The 17,344-nt window shown below is 35.9% G+C and overlaps 2 protein-coding genes across 3 annotated transcripts; one reads left to right on the top strand and one right to left on the bottom strand.

Moving 5' to 3' along the window:
• Positions 1-49: 49 nt before the first annotated feature.
• On the bottom strand, positions 50-3,400 carry LOC113689969 (large ribosomal subunit protein uL11m-like). Of its 2 annotated transcripts, none has more exons than XM_072050503.1 (2): positions 2,905-3,400; positions 50-895 (listed from the first exon to the last, which is right to left on the bottom strand). In XM_072050503.1, exon 2 carries the CDS (start codon positions 821-823, stop codon positions 356-358), a length of 468 nt encoding a protein of 155 aa, XP_071906604.1. In that variant the 5' UTR covers positions 824-895; positions 2,905-3,400; the 3' UTR covers positions 50-355. The 2 variants fall into 2 exon arrangements, with proteins under 2 accessions (XP_071906604.1, XP_027063593.1); XM_027207792.2 differs by having other exon boundaries at positions 50-859; positions 2,905-3,399.
• A 12,164-nt stretch (positions 3,401-15,564) lies between these two features.
• On the top strand, positions 15,565-16,639 carry LOC140007171 (uncharacterized). The gene is made up of 3 exons (XM_072049859.1): positions 15,565-15,964; positions 16,070-16,212; positions 16,298-16,639. The coding sequence occupies exons 1-3, from the start codon at positions 15,565-15,567 to the stop codon at positions 16,637-16,639; spliced, it is 885 nt and encodes a 294-aa protein (XP_071905960.1).
• The last annotated feature ends 705 nt before the right edge of the window (positions 16,640-17,344 follow it).

Here is a 17,344-nt window from a genome sequence, read left to right as displayed (position 1 = left end):
ACATTTCAAGACTCGAGCATCCCAAAGAAAAAATAAATAATTAAAAACATTCCATCAAAGAGCATGAAAAATTTTATAGTAGTAAAATCTAACATTCCACTCCATCCACCGTAACCAAATTGCCGCGGAAATGGTACTATTGGCAGTACTGTACTTAATTTCAGCCAATAGTACTCTCTCAGCCACCAAATTCTTAAATGCACCGAAAAAAAATAGTCACAGTAGTTGAAGAAACACAAGGAAAGAGGGAGAGAAAGCGGAAGAAAAAAAAAAGGTAACAATGAAGCAGCAACAGAACGGCACAAAACTAAGACAGCAGCAGCAAAAAAGAACCAAAAATAAAAAGAAAAAAAATCTAATCAAACTCCTTCTGGACTTTAATCCCCATGGAATTAGCAGTTCCAATGATAGACTTACAAATGGACTCCAGAGGCATATACTGACAATAGGGGTCCTGCTGCTTCACCTTGGCAATTTCGTACACGTGCTTCAAGGTCAAGGAGGAAGCCGTCACATGACCGGGGCGCCCGCTCCCCTTCTCCAACCCCGCCGCCTTCTTTAGGTACCACGTAACCGAAGGCGACCTAACAGTGAACTCGAAGGTGTTGTCCTTGAAGGCAGTGATGACGACGGCCATGGGGGTGTCAGGCTTGTACTTTTGCGTCCTGGCATTGAAATCCTTGCAGAAGGCCATCAGATTGAGCCTGTATTGACCCAGCGCAGGCCCCACTGGAGGTGCCGGCCTAGCTCCCCCGGCTGGAACTGTTAAGCGGATCGTCGCTGCCACTGGCCGACGGGTCAGGATTTCCTTCAACGTTGACATTTTTTATGGGGAATTTCCAGATGCACCAGTACCAGTCTTTGGAAACAAGAATTTATAAAGTAAATTAGGTCCCTGGTTTCATAAAATACATACAGCTTTTCACATTCTACAAGATCAACATATAGCTATATTCCAAGAAGACATACTATCTGACAAGTTTGTCTATTTATCAACTATTCACATAAATATGGAAGTACAACTACTGTAATCCAAGACAACAAGACCAAAATCTAACTTGATTGAGGAGTTATAGATTTCTTCCCATCCCAAGATACAAATGACTCCACAATGTTACGACACATCACACAAATAAGTTCCAATATACCATATTGATAATAAAGTATAAAAGCGTATATGTCACACTTTAGCTCAAAACTGTAGCAAAGAAAAAATTTAATGTAACATTTGGAGATGAATAATCATGGACCATAAAGTCAGATTAGACCAAGCATTGAGGCACTTCATAACCAGTTTATATGCAATTCAAAGAGACAGACAAGTTATATATGAAACATGCTAGGATGTAACCAGATAGAAAAGCCAAAAGAAAAATTGTAATATCCAGAATCTTGTGCAGCCCACTTTCTCCTTGCAGGTGATTCCGCCAATTTTCTCCCAAAATTCTAAAATGAAATTGAGTAATAAAAAAGGATAAAAAAAATAGGTCACTCACAAATTCTGCCAGCCAATGAATTCTTACAATTACTGCTTGAGACAATGGCAACACTATCAAAATTATAATACATCAGTACTTTGGCCCATACCAGGTGATGCAGAGGATAGGGAAGGTAGCCTACAGACTAAAATTGGCAGAAGGATCCAAGGTACTCCCTGTGTTCCATGTATCCTTGCTGAAGAGGAAAGTAGGACAGCAGATAGTCCCAGTGCTGCAACTGCCAAACACAGATGAGAAAGGGCACTTCCGAGTAGAGCCAGTAGCTGTCTTAGATCAAAGGATTGTTAAGGAAAGAATGCTACAGCTGTTCAATGGCTCATTCAATGCTAGGGAACTTCTCCAGCTGAAGCTACATGGGAGGATGCAGAAGGAATTGAAAGGGAGTTTCCTGTTTTTCAATCTTGAGGACGAGATTGATTGAAGGGGGAGCAACTGTCATGGAGCAGGGACTTAAGCCGAAGAAATGAGCTGAAGGTGTGGTTTCCAATAAAGTAGCTGTGAAAGGAAAAGAAGAAGTCACGGTAGAAGGCGTGGGAGCAGGATCACGCCTTCTCTGGAAATCAGCACAACCAATGTGAAGAAGGAGGCTATTGTCGTTTTCCTAAGAGATGGCCATGTGTCTTCATGTCATTGCCTAGTGATTATATAGGAGATTTGCTTTGTAATAGGACAACAAAAGAATATTTTGTATCTGGAAGATTTGGGATCATTACTCCCAATTCTCTTTCCCCTTTCCCAAGTTTCTTTCCTTCTTTTTCACCTTCTTCCTATTTCCATCAACCTCTGAATCTCCATTATCACATATATCAATATAAACCTTATCGAGCTTGGTTCCTGATATCAAATTACCGTTCCATTCATTTTGCCATTTTAGTTTAGGTTTAAGCTTCCTGTTCGCTTAGCTCAGCTGGATACCATCACAGTTCCACGTACAAACATGCCATACACACCCTAAACCCTCACAAAAATTGCAGAAAATAGCAGAAATGAAAAAGAAAAAATCCAGAAAAAAAATCGCTTAAGTTCAATTCCCTCGGTCCTCTTGGTTTTCTGGGGTCACTCACAGGCTACGATTAGCGTTGGACTAATAGGAACTCCTTGCCATGTGCGCAGATTCAGGAGATTCATGCCCTTAGTTTAAATTTTCATTTGGGCTTCGTTTGAGCATTTTGTCAAATATGTGATAGATACCACAGATTTCATTATCCATCTGCATTATAGTTATCTAAATTTCTCAGAAACACAAGGGATTTCAGTCCAATTAACACACAAAGCATGCATATTCACAAAATCGCGGATAATCAACAGAAAAATTGCAAAGGACAAATTCAAGAAAAATGTGTTTAAGAGCTTCAAGAATCTGAGCTTAAAGAAAAACTGAAATTAAAGGAAAATTTGAGCTTACAGTGCTCTTTCGGTGATGATTTGCAGGTGGTGGTGGAAAGTTCCGGTGGCGGCGGCGGCGGCAACAGCAACTCCCTGCTGATTCCTTTCTTTCCTTCTGCTCTTTTCTGCCTTTCGTTTTTTCTTTTTCCTTTCTTGTTTTCTGTGTTTTTAATGGGGCTTGGATTCCTAATTAAGGTATTGGAAAGATTCTGACGATAATTTTAGGAGCTCAAAGGCAATAATGATTTGAAGGTGATCACTGAGAGGCGGCTTGCTCGATAGCTAACGAACCTAGTATTTTTGATCTCAAATTCGACTTTAAAATAAAAAATACTCGACTTGAACTCGACTTGAGTTCGACTTTGTTAACTCGAATTCGACTTGAGCTCAATATTGACTGAATTTGAGTCGTACTCAGACTTGAGCCGCTTGCTATCAGTTAGCGAGCGGTTCGATTAGGTTGTTTCCCTAGGTCCGACCATGAATATTGGCAGATGTAGCACGAGTTAGTATGGGAGTGCGTATTAAGAGATAATGGATAAGTGTAAGGAAACTATTTGAAACGTCTTTGGAAAAAATAAAGTGAAAATTATAATTCTATTAATAAAAGGGCAAAAAATCTCAACGACCATTAAATTATTGGTCTGATTATGTTTTGGCCATCAAACTATATTTCGTCAGTAATTGCCCATTAAACAACTTAGTCAGTAAATCTGTGACCGTTTAGTTGATAATTGCTCTTAATTTGTGAAATTAGCTATACATGTGGCAAAGCACGGGGCAATTTTATCCAACAACTATACGACCCTATTTCACAGATTAACTGCTAATTTTACAGATTAAGAGCAATTATTGATTAAATGGTCACGAGTTTACTGATTAAGTTGTTTAGTGGCCAATTACTGACGAAAAATAGTTTGATAGCCAAAATATGATCTGACCAATAGTTTAGTGGCCACTGAGATTTTTTACCCTTAATAAAAATGCTAACTTACCCATCACATTTTCTATTAATAAAAATATTAACTTACCCTCAATCTTTTCTCTTACCCTAGCTTGCAAGAAATGGGCTTGGGTGTTGAGCTTTACTTTATCAGCATATGTCTATTTTTAAATTGGGCTTAATTATTCCTTTGATTTTCTTATTTCTTGCTTTTTCCTAAATTTTTTGTTCTCTTTTTCTGTTTTTTGAAAAGCCTAAAAATATAAGAAAAAGAATGTATAAAAATAAATGACTAATAAATAAATAGAAACCTCAAGGAAATTTTGAAAATTAACAAAGATTTGGTGTCTATGAAGTGAAGGGAAGATTGGAGCTGCAAATGATTCAAATTGTTTAATCTTAACTCGAGCTCAGTCAATATCTAACTCTATTTGAGCATAGAGAAACTTAGCTAGTTAGCTTGCAAGGTTGCTCGAATATACATACATACATATACATATATACACACACACACACATAAATTTACATATATATATATATATATATATATATGTCTATTATTTTTATTTTAATAGTTAAATTACATATATATCTCTAATACTTTTATTATTTATTAAGAAAAATTACTATTTTATTTATTTTCTTAAAAATAAAATAATAATTTAAAAATTTTTAAATCTCACATAGGCTCGAGTTTGAGTTCACTTAGGTTCAAATTTAAGGTCAAACTTGAACTTGAATTTTACGTTGAAAACTCGTTGAGTTTGAGATTGAGATCGAGTTTGGTAGAATTAAATTGAGACTCAACTCATTTCCAACCCTACAATTTTAAAGGATTTCTCTGCTAGCATGTTATGAACTTCTCTTTTCACATGAAAGAAATGTAGTTATAGTGCCCAATGTTTGGCTCATGTGCCAAACACGTCCAAAATGTTTTGATCAAAATAAATTTAGTCTCCAAAAATTATAGTTTTGCAAATTTAGGACATTGATGTAACATCACAAGAACTAATTGTCAAAATCAAAATAGCATTAGTCAAAAAAAATTTCCTTTGCATTTTTTGGTCCATTAAATTTAGAGTTTCAATCAATATGTTCCTTAAGTTATGAGGATTCTAATTAGGAAAAATCAATTATCAGAGAGAGCAGACTGATCCAATTCAACCTTCAATGAGCAAATTGTGGAATTGATATTTTTGAGACCCCCGGGGGGGGGGGGGTGATCGACTTGGAATCAACCCTTTGCAATATCATGACTTGATTATTTGTTTATAGGAAAAGGAGGGTGATTTGCCCAAACTCGACTCCACAATTGAAAAATTACTCTGTATCTCCTAGTTCCAGATTTGGATTAATCATTGTCGCTTTTTCTTTGGAAAATGAATATAGTTGCAATTGAAGAAGTGAAATAAAAATGACTTACTAGCTCCCTTAATGTGTATCCTTCAGCAACTGCGGCTCAATGAAATGGAGACACAATTCAATCTGCTATACATCAAATATCCCCCGTTACTTCCCTGTACTAGCTTCAGAGCATCTATTTGCTGGCATTCATCAAGTTCCTACCAGAAATACTTTAAACAAGATTATAGATTAATCTGCTCAAATCTCCATAATTCTTGCTTAAAAACACAAATTTCATACACTAATACCCTTGTGAGAAAGAAAACCCATAATACACGTGTAACAGAACTGCTTCCTTTTTGATAGACTCTTCAGCAATTCTTTGAATTTGTCAGCATTATACGACACTCTCAGCAATCCTTGCTGATTATGCCGAAAATCTCGCACATAATCATCAAGTAAAGAAACAAGACAAGGGTGATTAATGAGCTTTACAGGTATGCAAAGCCTCTCCATGTCTTCATTGTCAGTTCCCACTAGCACAGGAACATAACCTTTGCGAGGAGAGCCTCTCGCCTCTCCATCATTGTAGCTGGCTCTCCATCTCATCTTCTTTTCTGTCATGCTTCTTACTTAAATGCTTAAGCTAGCATTAGTCTTCCTTTTTATAGCAAAACCTCTGCAAATGGTTCTGCTAATGCTATAGCTCAAATTTTGTTTCGTAGTTGTTCTTGTATTAAATGTTCAAATTTGCTCTTAAGCCAAAATGCAAGTTGGACTTGACTAGGTACTTCTTGTCATTTTAATCAAAATTACTGTGGATATAAAATTTGGACTCTGGCAACATCATTTGCCAAGTAAAAGTTGTAATATTCATGACTTGTATAGCTTAAAGTATGTATATTTCATAGACCTTGGTCGTAGAATTGAAAAATTAGCAAGTGTCACTTCACAAGAGCAATCATATCCAACTATCTACCATCCGGATTTAGCCATCAGTATAAATTTTGAAAACGTATGGCCTAGATTATGATAAATAATTGACGTGACTGACATGTACAATTTTATGTGAACGATAGTTGATTATAACACGACTATTATAAAATTGTACAAATGATTTGTGATGAAATGTAATCTGTTCGAAAAAGTATTAAATCATTCATAGACAACTACTTAGACCCCTCCATTTTTAAAATCAAACCAACTATTTCTCTGTTGACTGTTTTTTTAAAACTTTCCTTTTTTTTTTTATTTGGTCGAATACACGAATTTCTTTACTTCGGTTATGCATGAACAACCTTAATATAAGGTATATCACTATTTGGTAGTTTTTTTTTCAACAAGTCGAAATTACACCAGAACAATTAGATTAGAAACGCTTAGAGGTAACTGAAAGCGTTGGTGCAAAGCACAATTTAAGGTGCAGCTCACAAACCAACGCCATCCAACCAATTGGTATATCACTTTTTGGTAGTTAAATATATCTAAAACGTGGCATTTAAATAATTAGGAATTTCACACAGCATTTAAACTCACAGAGGACATCTGAGGACAAAGTCCTCGACCATGAAGTCATGCCTCACGAGATTTGTGTTGACTCTTTCAATATTAATTAATCAGTGCTTGACCTTTCTTTCTTGTGATTTTCAGCCTTTAAATATGACATCGTAATAATCAATCAATTACGAAGTCCAACACCCTGTATAATTACTCGACTGATTTGGAATACATTTTCTTCATTTTTCTTGTAGATATACATTCCACTGCCTATTTATTAAGAACAAAAAGTAAGTGCAACAGGAGAAATAGTGTCTTTTCATCGTGTGAAGGATAACAAAATTTTGACGCCTACAAGAGTAACCTATTTTACTTAACAAATATTGTTTGAACTAGAGGTGGCAATACGGATAAATGGTTTATAATTGGTTTTGACTTAATGGATGGTAGATGAAATTTATCTAATCCATTTAGATTTCTTTAATAAATGGATCTAAATGGATGGATCTAAATGAATTCAATAAAAATCAATTATCCATTTAAATATTATTTACTCATTGGAGCAATCAGTATCTCTGACTGTGAAACGATATATATATACATGGTAAAACACAAAACAGCCTTCTAAACATGGAGGAAAATAGAAACAAATAAAAATAGGTAAAGAGCTAATTTAGGTTGTTCCGATGCTTAGGTAACCTTCTTTATAGTAAAGAATAAGAAAACAAAAATCAACATATCTGTGCATTTTTAGGTCCTTTTGTTATCTCGGGACCAGAAAGCTCCATGGCATAAGCATCGTAGTCTTCATCCATTGTTATCATCTCAAACATGGCTGACTGGTCATAGACATTGTCATCATGTCCAGGGACCGTGTCATGGTGCAACCTGATTCCGGAACCATGAATGAGGGGGGGAAGGTTTGTGCCTTGATTTGTATAATTATGGGAGGCTGCCCATTTTTCTGCTAGGCCTTCTCCTTCAAGCATTCGAATCACATCCGACATCTTAGGCCGGTGGGGCAAAGTAGAGCAACATGGAGCATCTCACCTACCTCAATCCGGTCACAGTTGATACCCAATTCTCTATCCACCAAAACTTCAATTTTATTTGGTTTTTAAGTAAAAGGATATATATGATTTTTGTGGATAATTCATATAAATCCATTTAATTTAATGATTTTACTTTGGTCAATCATTTAAAATCAATACTATAAATGGATAATTCAAATCCATTTAATTATGGATTATAAGGATGGATAAATGGATCTCAATCCAAATTGCCACCTCTAGTTGAACATATGAGTACAATGGCAAATAATCCATATATTCATTACTCAACCAAATTTAAATAGTGCAGTCAAATAGTGGATATGATTTTAGTACAAATAATAATAAGATTTACATAGCAATAGTGATAAATTATATTTGATAACACAATATTCTCAATGCCTTCTCAAGTTAAATTTGCTTTTTACATGGAGAACTTAATGAGGTAGTAAAATATTGATTTTAAGAGGCAGAATCTGGTGTTCCTCTGTGGGTGATTTAAACGTACAAATCTTGATTCCACTTAACATATTACTTGTTCCGATTATTTTCTGGAAGATTGAAGTTCGGATAAAGGATCCGATTAAGGATTCGGTCAATTAGTAATGCACTCTTTCCTAAGATTAATGCCTATATTCAATGTACTAGTTTCCCTAGTTTACTGATTAAATACAAAAGTGAAAAAGGCAAAGGAGAAATTTAAAGTGCTACAAGACAACTAATGGGATCACTTTCCCTCCTATAATTAGGGGAAACGAAGAGAAACATGTAGACAAGATAGTAGTTATTACCAATTCTAACTATCTGGAAAAACATGTTTGATTTACAACATCATTTTTTGCTAACCTAATAATGGCTTGACAGGTTCAAGATTTAAACTTATTAGGAATAAAGGCACAATCGAGCAGTCATACGTGAAAAGAACACAAATCGTCTTGGACTTTTCATAGTAAAAACCGTAAATTTGAATGACTCGAGTTATTGAATGGTAGCACAATTCAGACTACTAAAGATAATTCTCTTTCTTGATTTTGTTTGCTTTATAGCTCGCAAGTTTTACATATGAAATTATTATTGCACTAACATGTTTCTCTCACTAAAACAAAAGGGTGATCGATTGTATTTAGGCATAATGTTAGAAACCTCCCCTGAGATTTTTATTAATTTCACTTGACTCTCTTAAGGTTTCAAAAGTTACACTTACCTCCCTTACCCAGTTAAAATGAAAATACTAACCTTAATATTTTAATAAAACTCTCTTGTTGCCATGTTTGTACAAAAGGATGGATTTTATAATTTTTTTTTCTTTCTCCTTCTTAATCATTTCTCTTATATTTTACTAGAAGTATAGACGAACTATCAATGTTGTCACTAATATCTATTCATATCAAACGTTAAACTCGTTATATTTTTTTTTTGATGAATTTGAATATCGTCCAACTTTTTTGTAACTCATTTTTTGTATCAAAATCAAGAATAAATTAACAATAAGTAAAAAAAATGGCTTAGAATCACTACCAAACTATGATAGTTTCATCACTAAACTAGTCCCTAAACTTTTATTCAAAAAATAGACCATAACTTAAAAAAAAAAAAAAGGCAAGATAACACTTCCTTCTCTATCTTAGAAAGAATCTATATTTCCAATAAAGTACCATAAAAAATAGCCTATTGTAGCACAAGATTTATTGTTATAGTCGATTATTAAATAACAAATATTGGTATGAAAAACTTCAAACTCCTTTCTTTTATAATTGTGTCAAATTAAATTAAATTTTATAAGATAAGGGCAGTTTAGAGTATTCATTAAAATTTTGACCTAATTTTAAGGTTTGGTTACCAAAATGTCAAATCAAAAGAACATAAGTGCAATTTTTAAAAACTTCAAGAGAACTAACTGAAATAGTCAGAAACCTTAGGGGTGACTTGTGAAATTATCCCTTGTATTTACTAGCAACGAGAATTTCATTTCTTGTCAAAATTGATATATTTTGTTTAACCTTGTTACCCACACCATTCACCGGATGACTTTTGCTCACATGATTTTGAAATGATCCAATTTTAACCGCATAATTGACTCTTTAGGTTATATTTAGAAAAGGCAAGAAACCACGTATCTAGAACATATAATGTGAAGACTTTTGCTTTTGAGTCTCCAATCTCAAGTTATCAACCTAGTAATCAACAGTGACTTTTGCCTGAGCCGAATGTCTAAGTTTGCCTTTCATTCACTTCAACCTTAGTTTTTTAATGGAAAAAAAGATTTGCATTTTTAATGGAAAAAGATGAGATTAAAAACCTTTAAACCTGACCGTTTAACTGTTGACTTGATACCAAACAATTTCGCTTGAAACCCTTTAACTACTGATGCACTTCGACTTTAGTTCTTAAACTTTATTTTTGGATACTTCACTATGAATTAATCCATCCTACTTTAATCCCTGAATTTTGAGCATTACTTGCCAATCTTAAATTTGGAGCATCACTTGTCTACTATATTAGTGTCGACAATTCTGTAGGATGAATTTCATGCTTGAGGAGGCAAAGTGTCCAAAAATAAAAGTTAAATACTAAATTGGATGAATTCTATTTTAATGGGTGAAGTGTCCAAAAAAATAACCTATTTCACTTGACAAATATTGTGTGAACGAGTTCGAACAATTAAAAATATTCCATATACTCATTACTTGACCAAAGTAAATTATTGCGGTCAAATAGTAGATGCGATATTGGAATTGCTGAATTATCTCAAATAATATTTTACTTGGATCATAAACACATTTTTCAATCCACCTTTTTATATTTTTAATTACTTTTTTTATCTCATATAAATTACATCATAAAAAGTGTTACGGTAATTATTCCAAATAATACTCTATCCAAACATGACACTTGCATAACAATAATGATCATAACCCAATATTCTCAATGCCTTCTTAACTTGAATTTGTACTAGTTCCCCTAGTTTACTGATATAAATACAAAAGTGACAAAGGTAAATGAGAAATCCTAAAGTGCCACAATACAACTAGTGGGATGACTTTCGATCATGTAATTAGTTGAAACATAAAGAAACATGTAGACAAGATAGTCGTTGTGACCAATTCTATCTATCTGGAAAAAATGTTTGATTTACAAAATTGTTTTCTGTTAACCTATGAATGGCTTGACAGGTTCAAGATTTGAATAATTTGGAATAAGGGCATAATCATGCAGTTATATGTCAAAAGAACACAAATCTTCTTAGACTTTTCAAAGTAAAAACCTTAAAATTAAATGACTCTTGGTAACTGCATGATAGCACAATTCAGAATACTGAATATAATGCTCTTTCTTGCTTTGGGAAAAATGCACTTTTCATCCCCAATGTTTAAGGTGTTAACTAATTTCATCTCTAAAGTTTCATTCCAAACATATTTCATCCTCATAGTTTTATAATTTTGACCAATTTTGTCCCTAAAGTTTATGTAGAACACATTTCATCCTCATAGTTTCACAATTTCTACCAATTGAGGACAATTAAATGATTGTTAACCAATTTGGCCATAATATCATCACATGTCCCATTAGTTATTGTATTATTAATACTCAATTCAGTTATTGATTAAATTACAGAAATAACAAGTGTTTTTGGATATGAGACTATCTCTTTGGTTTTTAAAATTATGATATGATGTATTTGAGATAAAACATATAGATTGAAAAATAGATAGATGATTGAAAAACGTGTACAGGATGCAACTATTGGTACAAAATACATAGCAACAGAACAAAATTTTGCAAAAAAATGACAATCCAAACCATTCTTTCTTTCACATTAATATTTTTCTCCAATTAGTTGTAATGGAGTTGTTGGACATTTTTTTTTTTCCAATTGGCTATAGTGGGGTTGTTTGTTTTCCGCGACTTCATTTTCTTTGGATATATCTTTTTGTTCAATTGTGATTAAGAAGAGAGTAATGGTGGCTAAAAATTTCTTAGGTTTTTTTGGTACTAAAATGAAAAAGTGAATTAAGAAAAGATTTTTAAGAGTTTTGTTGATTCAATGTTTTTTTTTAATAATGGGCATGCTGTGATCAAGTGACAATATTCTATTTAAAATCATTGACAATCCATCAATTGTCCTCAATTGCCAAATCTATTAAACTATGAGGATGAAATGTGCTCGTGTGAAACTTTGAGGATGGAATTAGTTAAAATTATAAAATCACAAGGATGAAATATGTTTTGCATGAAACTTTAGGGATGAAATTGTTTAACACCTTAAACATTAGGGATGAAAAGTGCATTTTTCCCTTCCTACTCTTATTTTGGGGGGGCGGGGAGCTTACTGTAGGGGGTAGCCCAACTGAGTCGGGGAAACTTGATGGGAACTGAACTATCATCAGACCAGATGGGTGCACCACGTACCCGTATGGATTTAGAATAAACCTTATAAAGAGACATATTGATGGGAGACAAAGTTTGAACCCTTGACCTTCTATCCTACAATTAATGTGGTGGCAAACTCTTCTAGAGGAAGTTTGGTTCCTTTAGAATAGATTAGAGTAGGAGTAAATGGTGACGATTTAGAATATGTTAGAATAGGAGTAGATGGTGACGATTAACCGAAAAAAAAGGAGAATTGTATTACTTCTCAAATTTATATCTTTTTTCAACGTTTTACCTACATTATTTATGGGATGTCACATGGTTTTGAAACGATCGAACATAAACTGCATAATTGAATCACTAGGTTATTTAGAAAGGGCAAGAAACCACGTGAAGAAACCATGTATCTAGAGCACCACGTGAAGACTTTTGCTTTTGAGTCTCCTATCTCAACCGATTCTATCAGTTGACCGAGGTGTCATTAGCCAGTCCATTATATGAACACTAAGATCCATCTTTTAGCATGTGAATATGACTAGAGTCAAATAACCTGAACTCTTTTCTACCCAAAAGAGTAGGCAAGAACCGTCTTCCTTACAAACCATAATTTGGTCAGTAAGGGCCAATAGACTCCACACTAAATTTTCTCTTTTTTAATACAACAACATTGTTACAATTGATCTTATTAGCGAAAGGAGAAGGGATGAACTTATCTAATCTATTGAGAGATTCGAGAGGAGTTAAATAACCTTCAACCATACTTAAAAAAATTCTAGAGAAGTTAGTCCCTCCCTTGGTGGCCAACTGATCTAGCTCAGCTGGTTCATCCTAAATTTTCTATGAATTTGTAACAAGTGTCTTTAAGTACATAGAACAAGTGGACCTGCAAAGGATTATTCAGAATGAATAAAGGGAATTGTAATACAAGGTGTGGTAACAATAAAGATGTATTAGAAAATTCTAAATGTCTTAAAATAGTCAAATTCCCTCAATTTTAATTCATACAGAACATAATTTCTTAATACACAGATCAAGTGTGCGTGCATGTTCTATTTCTGCAGTTCAGTTGGCATAATGTGGTAAATTACTTGACAGATTCAAGATGTTGGGTTATTTGCTTTAATACATTAGTTTTTGTAGAATCCAAATTTTAGGGTTCTAATAAATGGAGAATTGTAATTTTGGTCCCTAATCTATAGACCATGTGCAGAACTAGTCCCCAATCAATTGCGCAAATCAATTTTGGTCCCCAATCTATTCAATTTTGCGTAAAAGTGGACAATTGATGAAATTTCTTCAATTTTAGTTAGAACCAAGTCATGTGAGATCATGTGTCGGCACTTAAAACCCCTTTTTTAATTTTTGAAACCCATTTAAAACCCTTTTTTGAAACACATTTTTTAAATATTTTCAGCTTTTTCTTGTCTTTTTTTTTATTAAACAAAGACATAAAGGCTAAAATTTGCTAATCAAGCAGTTAGTAATGATTAGTGGAAAAAATCACAAAATAAATAGGGGTATCGATGTCCTCCCTTTCTTTCTTTCCTCATGTTCTCTCTTCCAACTCAAGAACATACCCTAGGAGCCTCAATCACTTTCTAATCAGAGAACAAAAATTGCTGATTTTGGCAGAAAGTTGCAAGAATTAGGCAGAACTTTGCATCGAGCTTCTATTCTCAATTTACGTCCTCATGGAACCAATGAAAAATTGTGACTGCAAGCAGCGAGCAACAATGGTTACATGCTAGATAGACAACAATACCGGGAGAAGAAATTTCACTTGTACCATCAAGAAGGATTGGTTTATTGAACATTATCGTGTGTATATGTCTATCTTTGTACCTTTAGTTATTCTCGGTAGTTGTTATCCTTAGAAATATTTAGGAGCAGTTGAGGTATGTTAGAACTCTGGGCCTGTTTGGAAGGTCAAGTTTTTTACAAGTTTGTATGCTACTAGTTTTTTAACAACTTTTGCTACAGGAACCCAAAAAACTTCTCAAAAATTTTTTTTATTTACACACTTCAAAATACCCAAAACACACAAAAAAAATTCTATTCCCTTTTTTTCTTCTTCCTCCCCCCATCCCAACCGACCACCACCTCTGCCGCCGTTTCCTTTTTTTTTGCCTTTTTCCCTTTCCCCGCCATCTTCCCCTACCATCCTCTCATTTTACCCAGTTTGTATAACCCCTTTTTTTAAAAAAAAAATTCCTTTCCCCCACTCCTCCCCCATCACCCTGCCCCTTCCCCTCTGGCCGATCTGGTAGTGAGGCTAGATCGCACCGGGGAGGGGGATTTCACACAAGATTCTAGCTTTCCGGTTCCATTGCCACGGACCGGAAACTGATTCAGTAGCGGCGCAGTTAATTCATCTGCGCCATCTCCATGTTGCATCGGAGACGCCGCTGAGTCTTCGCCACCGCGCATCGCTACATGACAAGACGGAGATGATGCAGCAACCGAGTCGGCTGCGCCGCGCAAGGGAGAGTCAAGCGACTGCCTCTGCGGTGGAGAATCATGACTGAAAGGCGGCGATCGGTGAGGCGAGCCGGAGGCAGATAGCCTGGCGCCGGAAGATGAAGCCTAGTGAGGACGTTGGTGATTGCCTTTCCATTTCAGGTGCGACAATGAGAAATTGTGAAGCGGCTAAGATTTCGCCGGCACCGTCGACGCCATTGATCGAAACGGTAAATCTCCAGCAAGTGAGAGAGTAGGAGGAGGGGCTGGTGGTGGTGCCGTAGGTGGAGCAGGTGGAGGCGTGGGATGAGGGGCTGGAGGAGGCCTTGGCGGAGGTGCTGGAGGTGGGGCCAGTGGCGGAGTAGGGGATGGAGCAGGCGGAAGTCCTGGAGGTGCTGGAGGTAACGGGGAAGGGGGAGGGGGAAGGAAGAAGAGGAAGAGAGGAAAGAAAAGAAAAAAGCAAGAAAGAAAAAGAAAAAGAAAGAGAAAGAGAAAAGGAAAGAAAAAAAAAGAAAAGGAAAAAAAAGTTTTTCACCTTATAAAAATTTCTAAAAAATTTTTTTAAAAACTTCTACAATGCACTACAGTAAAGTTTTAGACAAACTCCTAAAAAACTCGGTTCCAAACAGGCCCTCTATCATTGAGGTGTGATAGAATTCTGTTTTCAGTTGGTATGTGATAGAACTTTGTCCTCGGTGCTTGTATATATGGAAGGCATGGAAGCAATAGAAAGACAGACTTCCCATAGAATTTTTTACATGGTATCAGAGCCATGGATGACGAAGGGAAAAGCAAGAATGTTGGGAAGAAATTTGTTTCACCATACATCTTGACTTCGAATGACAATCCTGGGACTCTTATTACTCATGTACAATTGAAAGGAGACAACTATGATGAATGGGCTCGAGCGTTGCGCACTGCGTTGAGAGCCAAGAAGAAGATGAGATTTATCGATGGAACGGTGACGCAGCTAGATGATGATTCTGTCGATCTAGAGGACTAGTGAACTGTAAATTCGATGGTAGTGTCGTGGATTCTCAACACGATAGAGCCAGCTTTCCGGTCCACCATAACTCATATGGAAATTGCAAAGAACCCATGGGAAGACATCCAAGAAAGGTTCTCTGTCGCTAACGGGTCTCAGGTACAACAGATCAAAGGAGAGATTACAGAATGGAAACAACGGGGACTTCCAATTGTGACCTACTATAGGAAATTGGAGCAATTGTGGGAGGAGCTTGCAAACTATGAACAAATGCCGACATGCCAATGTGGAAGATGCGTGTGCAATCTTTCAGTCCAACTTGACAAGAAACGTGAGGGAGAGAAACTTCATCAGTTCTTGTTGGGTTTGGATGACATGGCATATGGAACAGTTCGTTCCAACATTCTTGGCACAGAACCACTACCTAGTGTGGGTAAGGCATACTTGTTGATATGCCAAGAGGAGCGCGCTTGAAGCATGTCTAGAGGAAAGGAGGGATGTTGAGATCCCGTGAGTTTTACTGTTCAGGCCAACGTAGGAGGTAGGAGACTTGGGACTGAAATAAAGGACAGGTCTGCTCTGTGTTCCTATTGCAATCGTAGCAGACAAGATGCTGTAAATTGTTTTCAGCTTATTGGATATCCTAATGGTGGGGTGATCCGCCCAAAGGAAATGGACGCGGTTCAGGACATGGACGCGGAACCAGAATTTTGGACGTGGACGTGGGGGTGTGCCTAGGGCTAACTCTGTTCAGACGATTGGTCAGTCCTCCTCGTCAGCAGTAGCCGCAGAAAGGGAGCATACGGCACAAGGATTGTTGAATGGTGAACAGTGGGCAGCTTTCTTGAGTCTGTTGAATTCTTGCAAACCTAGTACCAACGAAAAGCTATCTGGTAACCATTATTTGAGCTGGATAATTGACTCGGGTGCGTCTCACTATATGACTGGGAGTTTAGAATGTTTGTCTGAATTGAAGGATTTGATGGGGTATGCAGTAGGATTGTCTGATGGCAACCAAACAATGACATTAAAAGAAGGGTCAGCTCGTTTGAGGAAATATGTGAAGTCGAAGAAAGTGCTCTATGTCCCCAATTTGAACTGCAATTAAATTTCAGTATCACAGTTGCTTGACGAATTGAATTGCAATGTTTTATTTACTAAAAAATTATATGTTATATAGGACTGCACTTCGAGGATGGTGATTGGAGCGGGTGAACGATGCAAAGGACTTTACTACCTCAAGTTCATGGGAGAAATCAAGGCATGCAATACAAAATATCTGGATACCAGTGGGCTATGACACAGAAGAATGGGACACCCATCTGCAAAAATAGTAGGATTACTTCCTGATGTGAGTTCTAGCAGTAATAAGTATGATAAGGGAAAACCTTGTGAAATTTGTTTAAGAGCCAAGCAGACTAGAGAAGTATTTTTTCCTAGTGATAATAAAGCCAATGCAATTTTTGAGATGATACATTGTGATATATGGGGACCGTATCGAACTACTGCTTCTTGTGGCGCCTCATATTTTTTAACTATTAGAGATGATTTTTCAAGAGCTGTGTGGATATATATGTTCGTTATTAAATCCGAAGTAGAACGTGTACTTCGTAATTTCTTTGCAATAGTCAAACGGCAATATAACAAGGATGTGAAAATTGTTAGAAGTGACAATGGCATGGAATTCACTTGCTTAGATAGTTATTTTGTTGAAAATGGAATGATACGTCATACATCATGCATAAGAATACCCCAGCAGAATGGGCGGTTGAAAGGAAACATCACCATATTCTGAATATGGCTAGGGCATTGC

Source organism: Coffea arabica, chromosome 5c (assembly GCF_036785885.1).
Source record: "Coffea arabica cultivar ET-39 chromosome 5c, Coffea Arabica ET-39 HiFi, whole genome shotgun sequence".
Classification (NCBI taxonomy): Eukaryota; Viridiplantae; Streptophyta; class Magnoliopsida; order Gentianales; family Rubiaceae; genus Coffea; species Coffea arabica.
The sequence above is the reverse complement of the archived record's forward strand: the minus strand, read 5'-3'. Positions and strand labels throughout refer to the sequence as shown.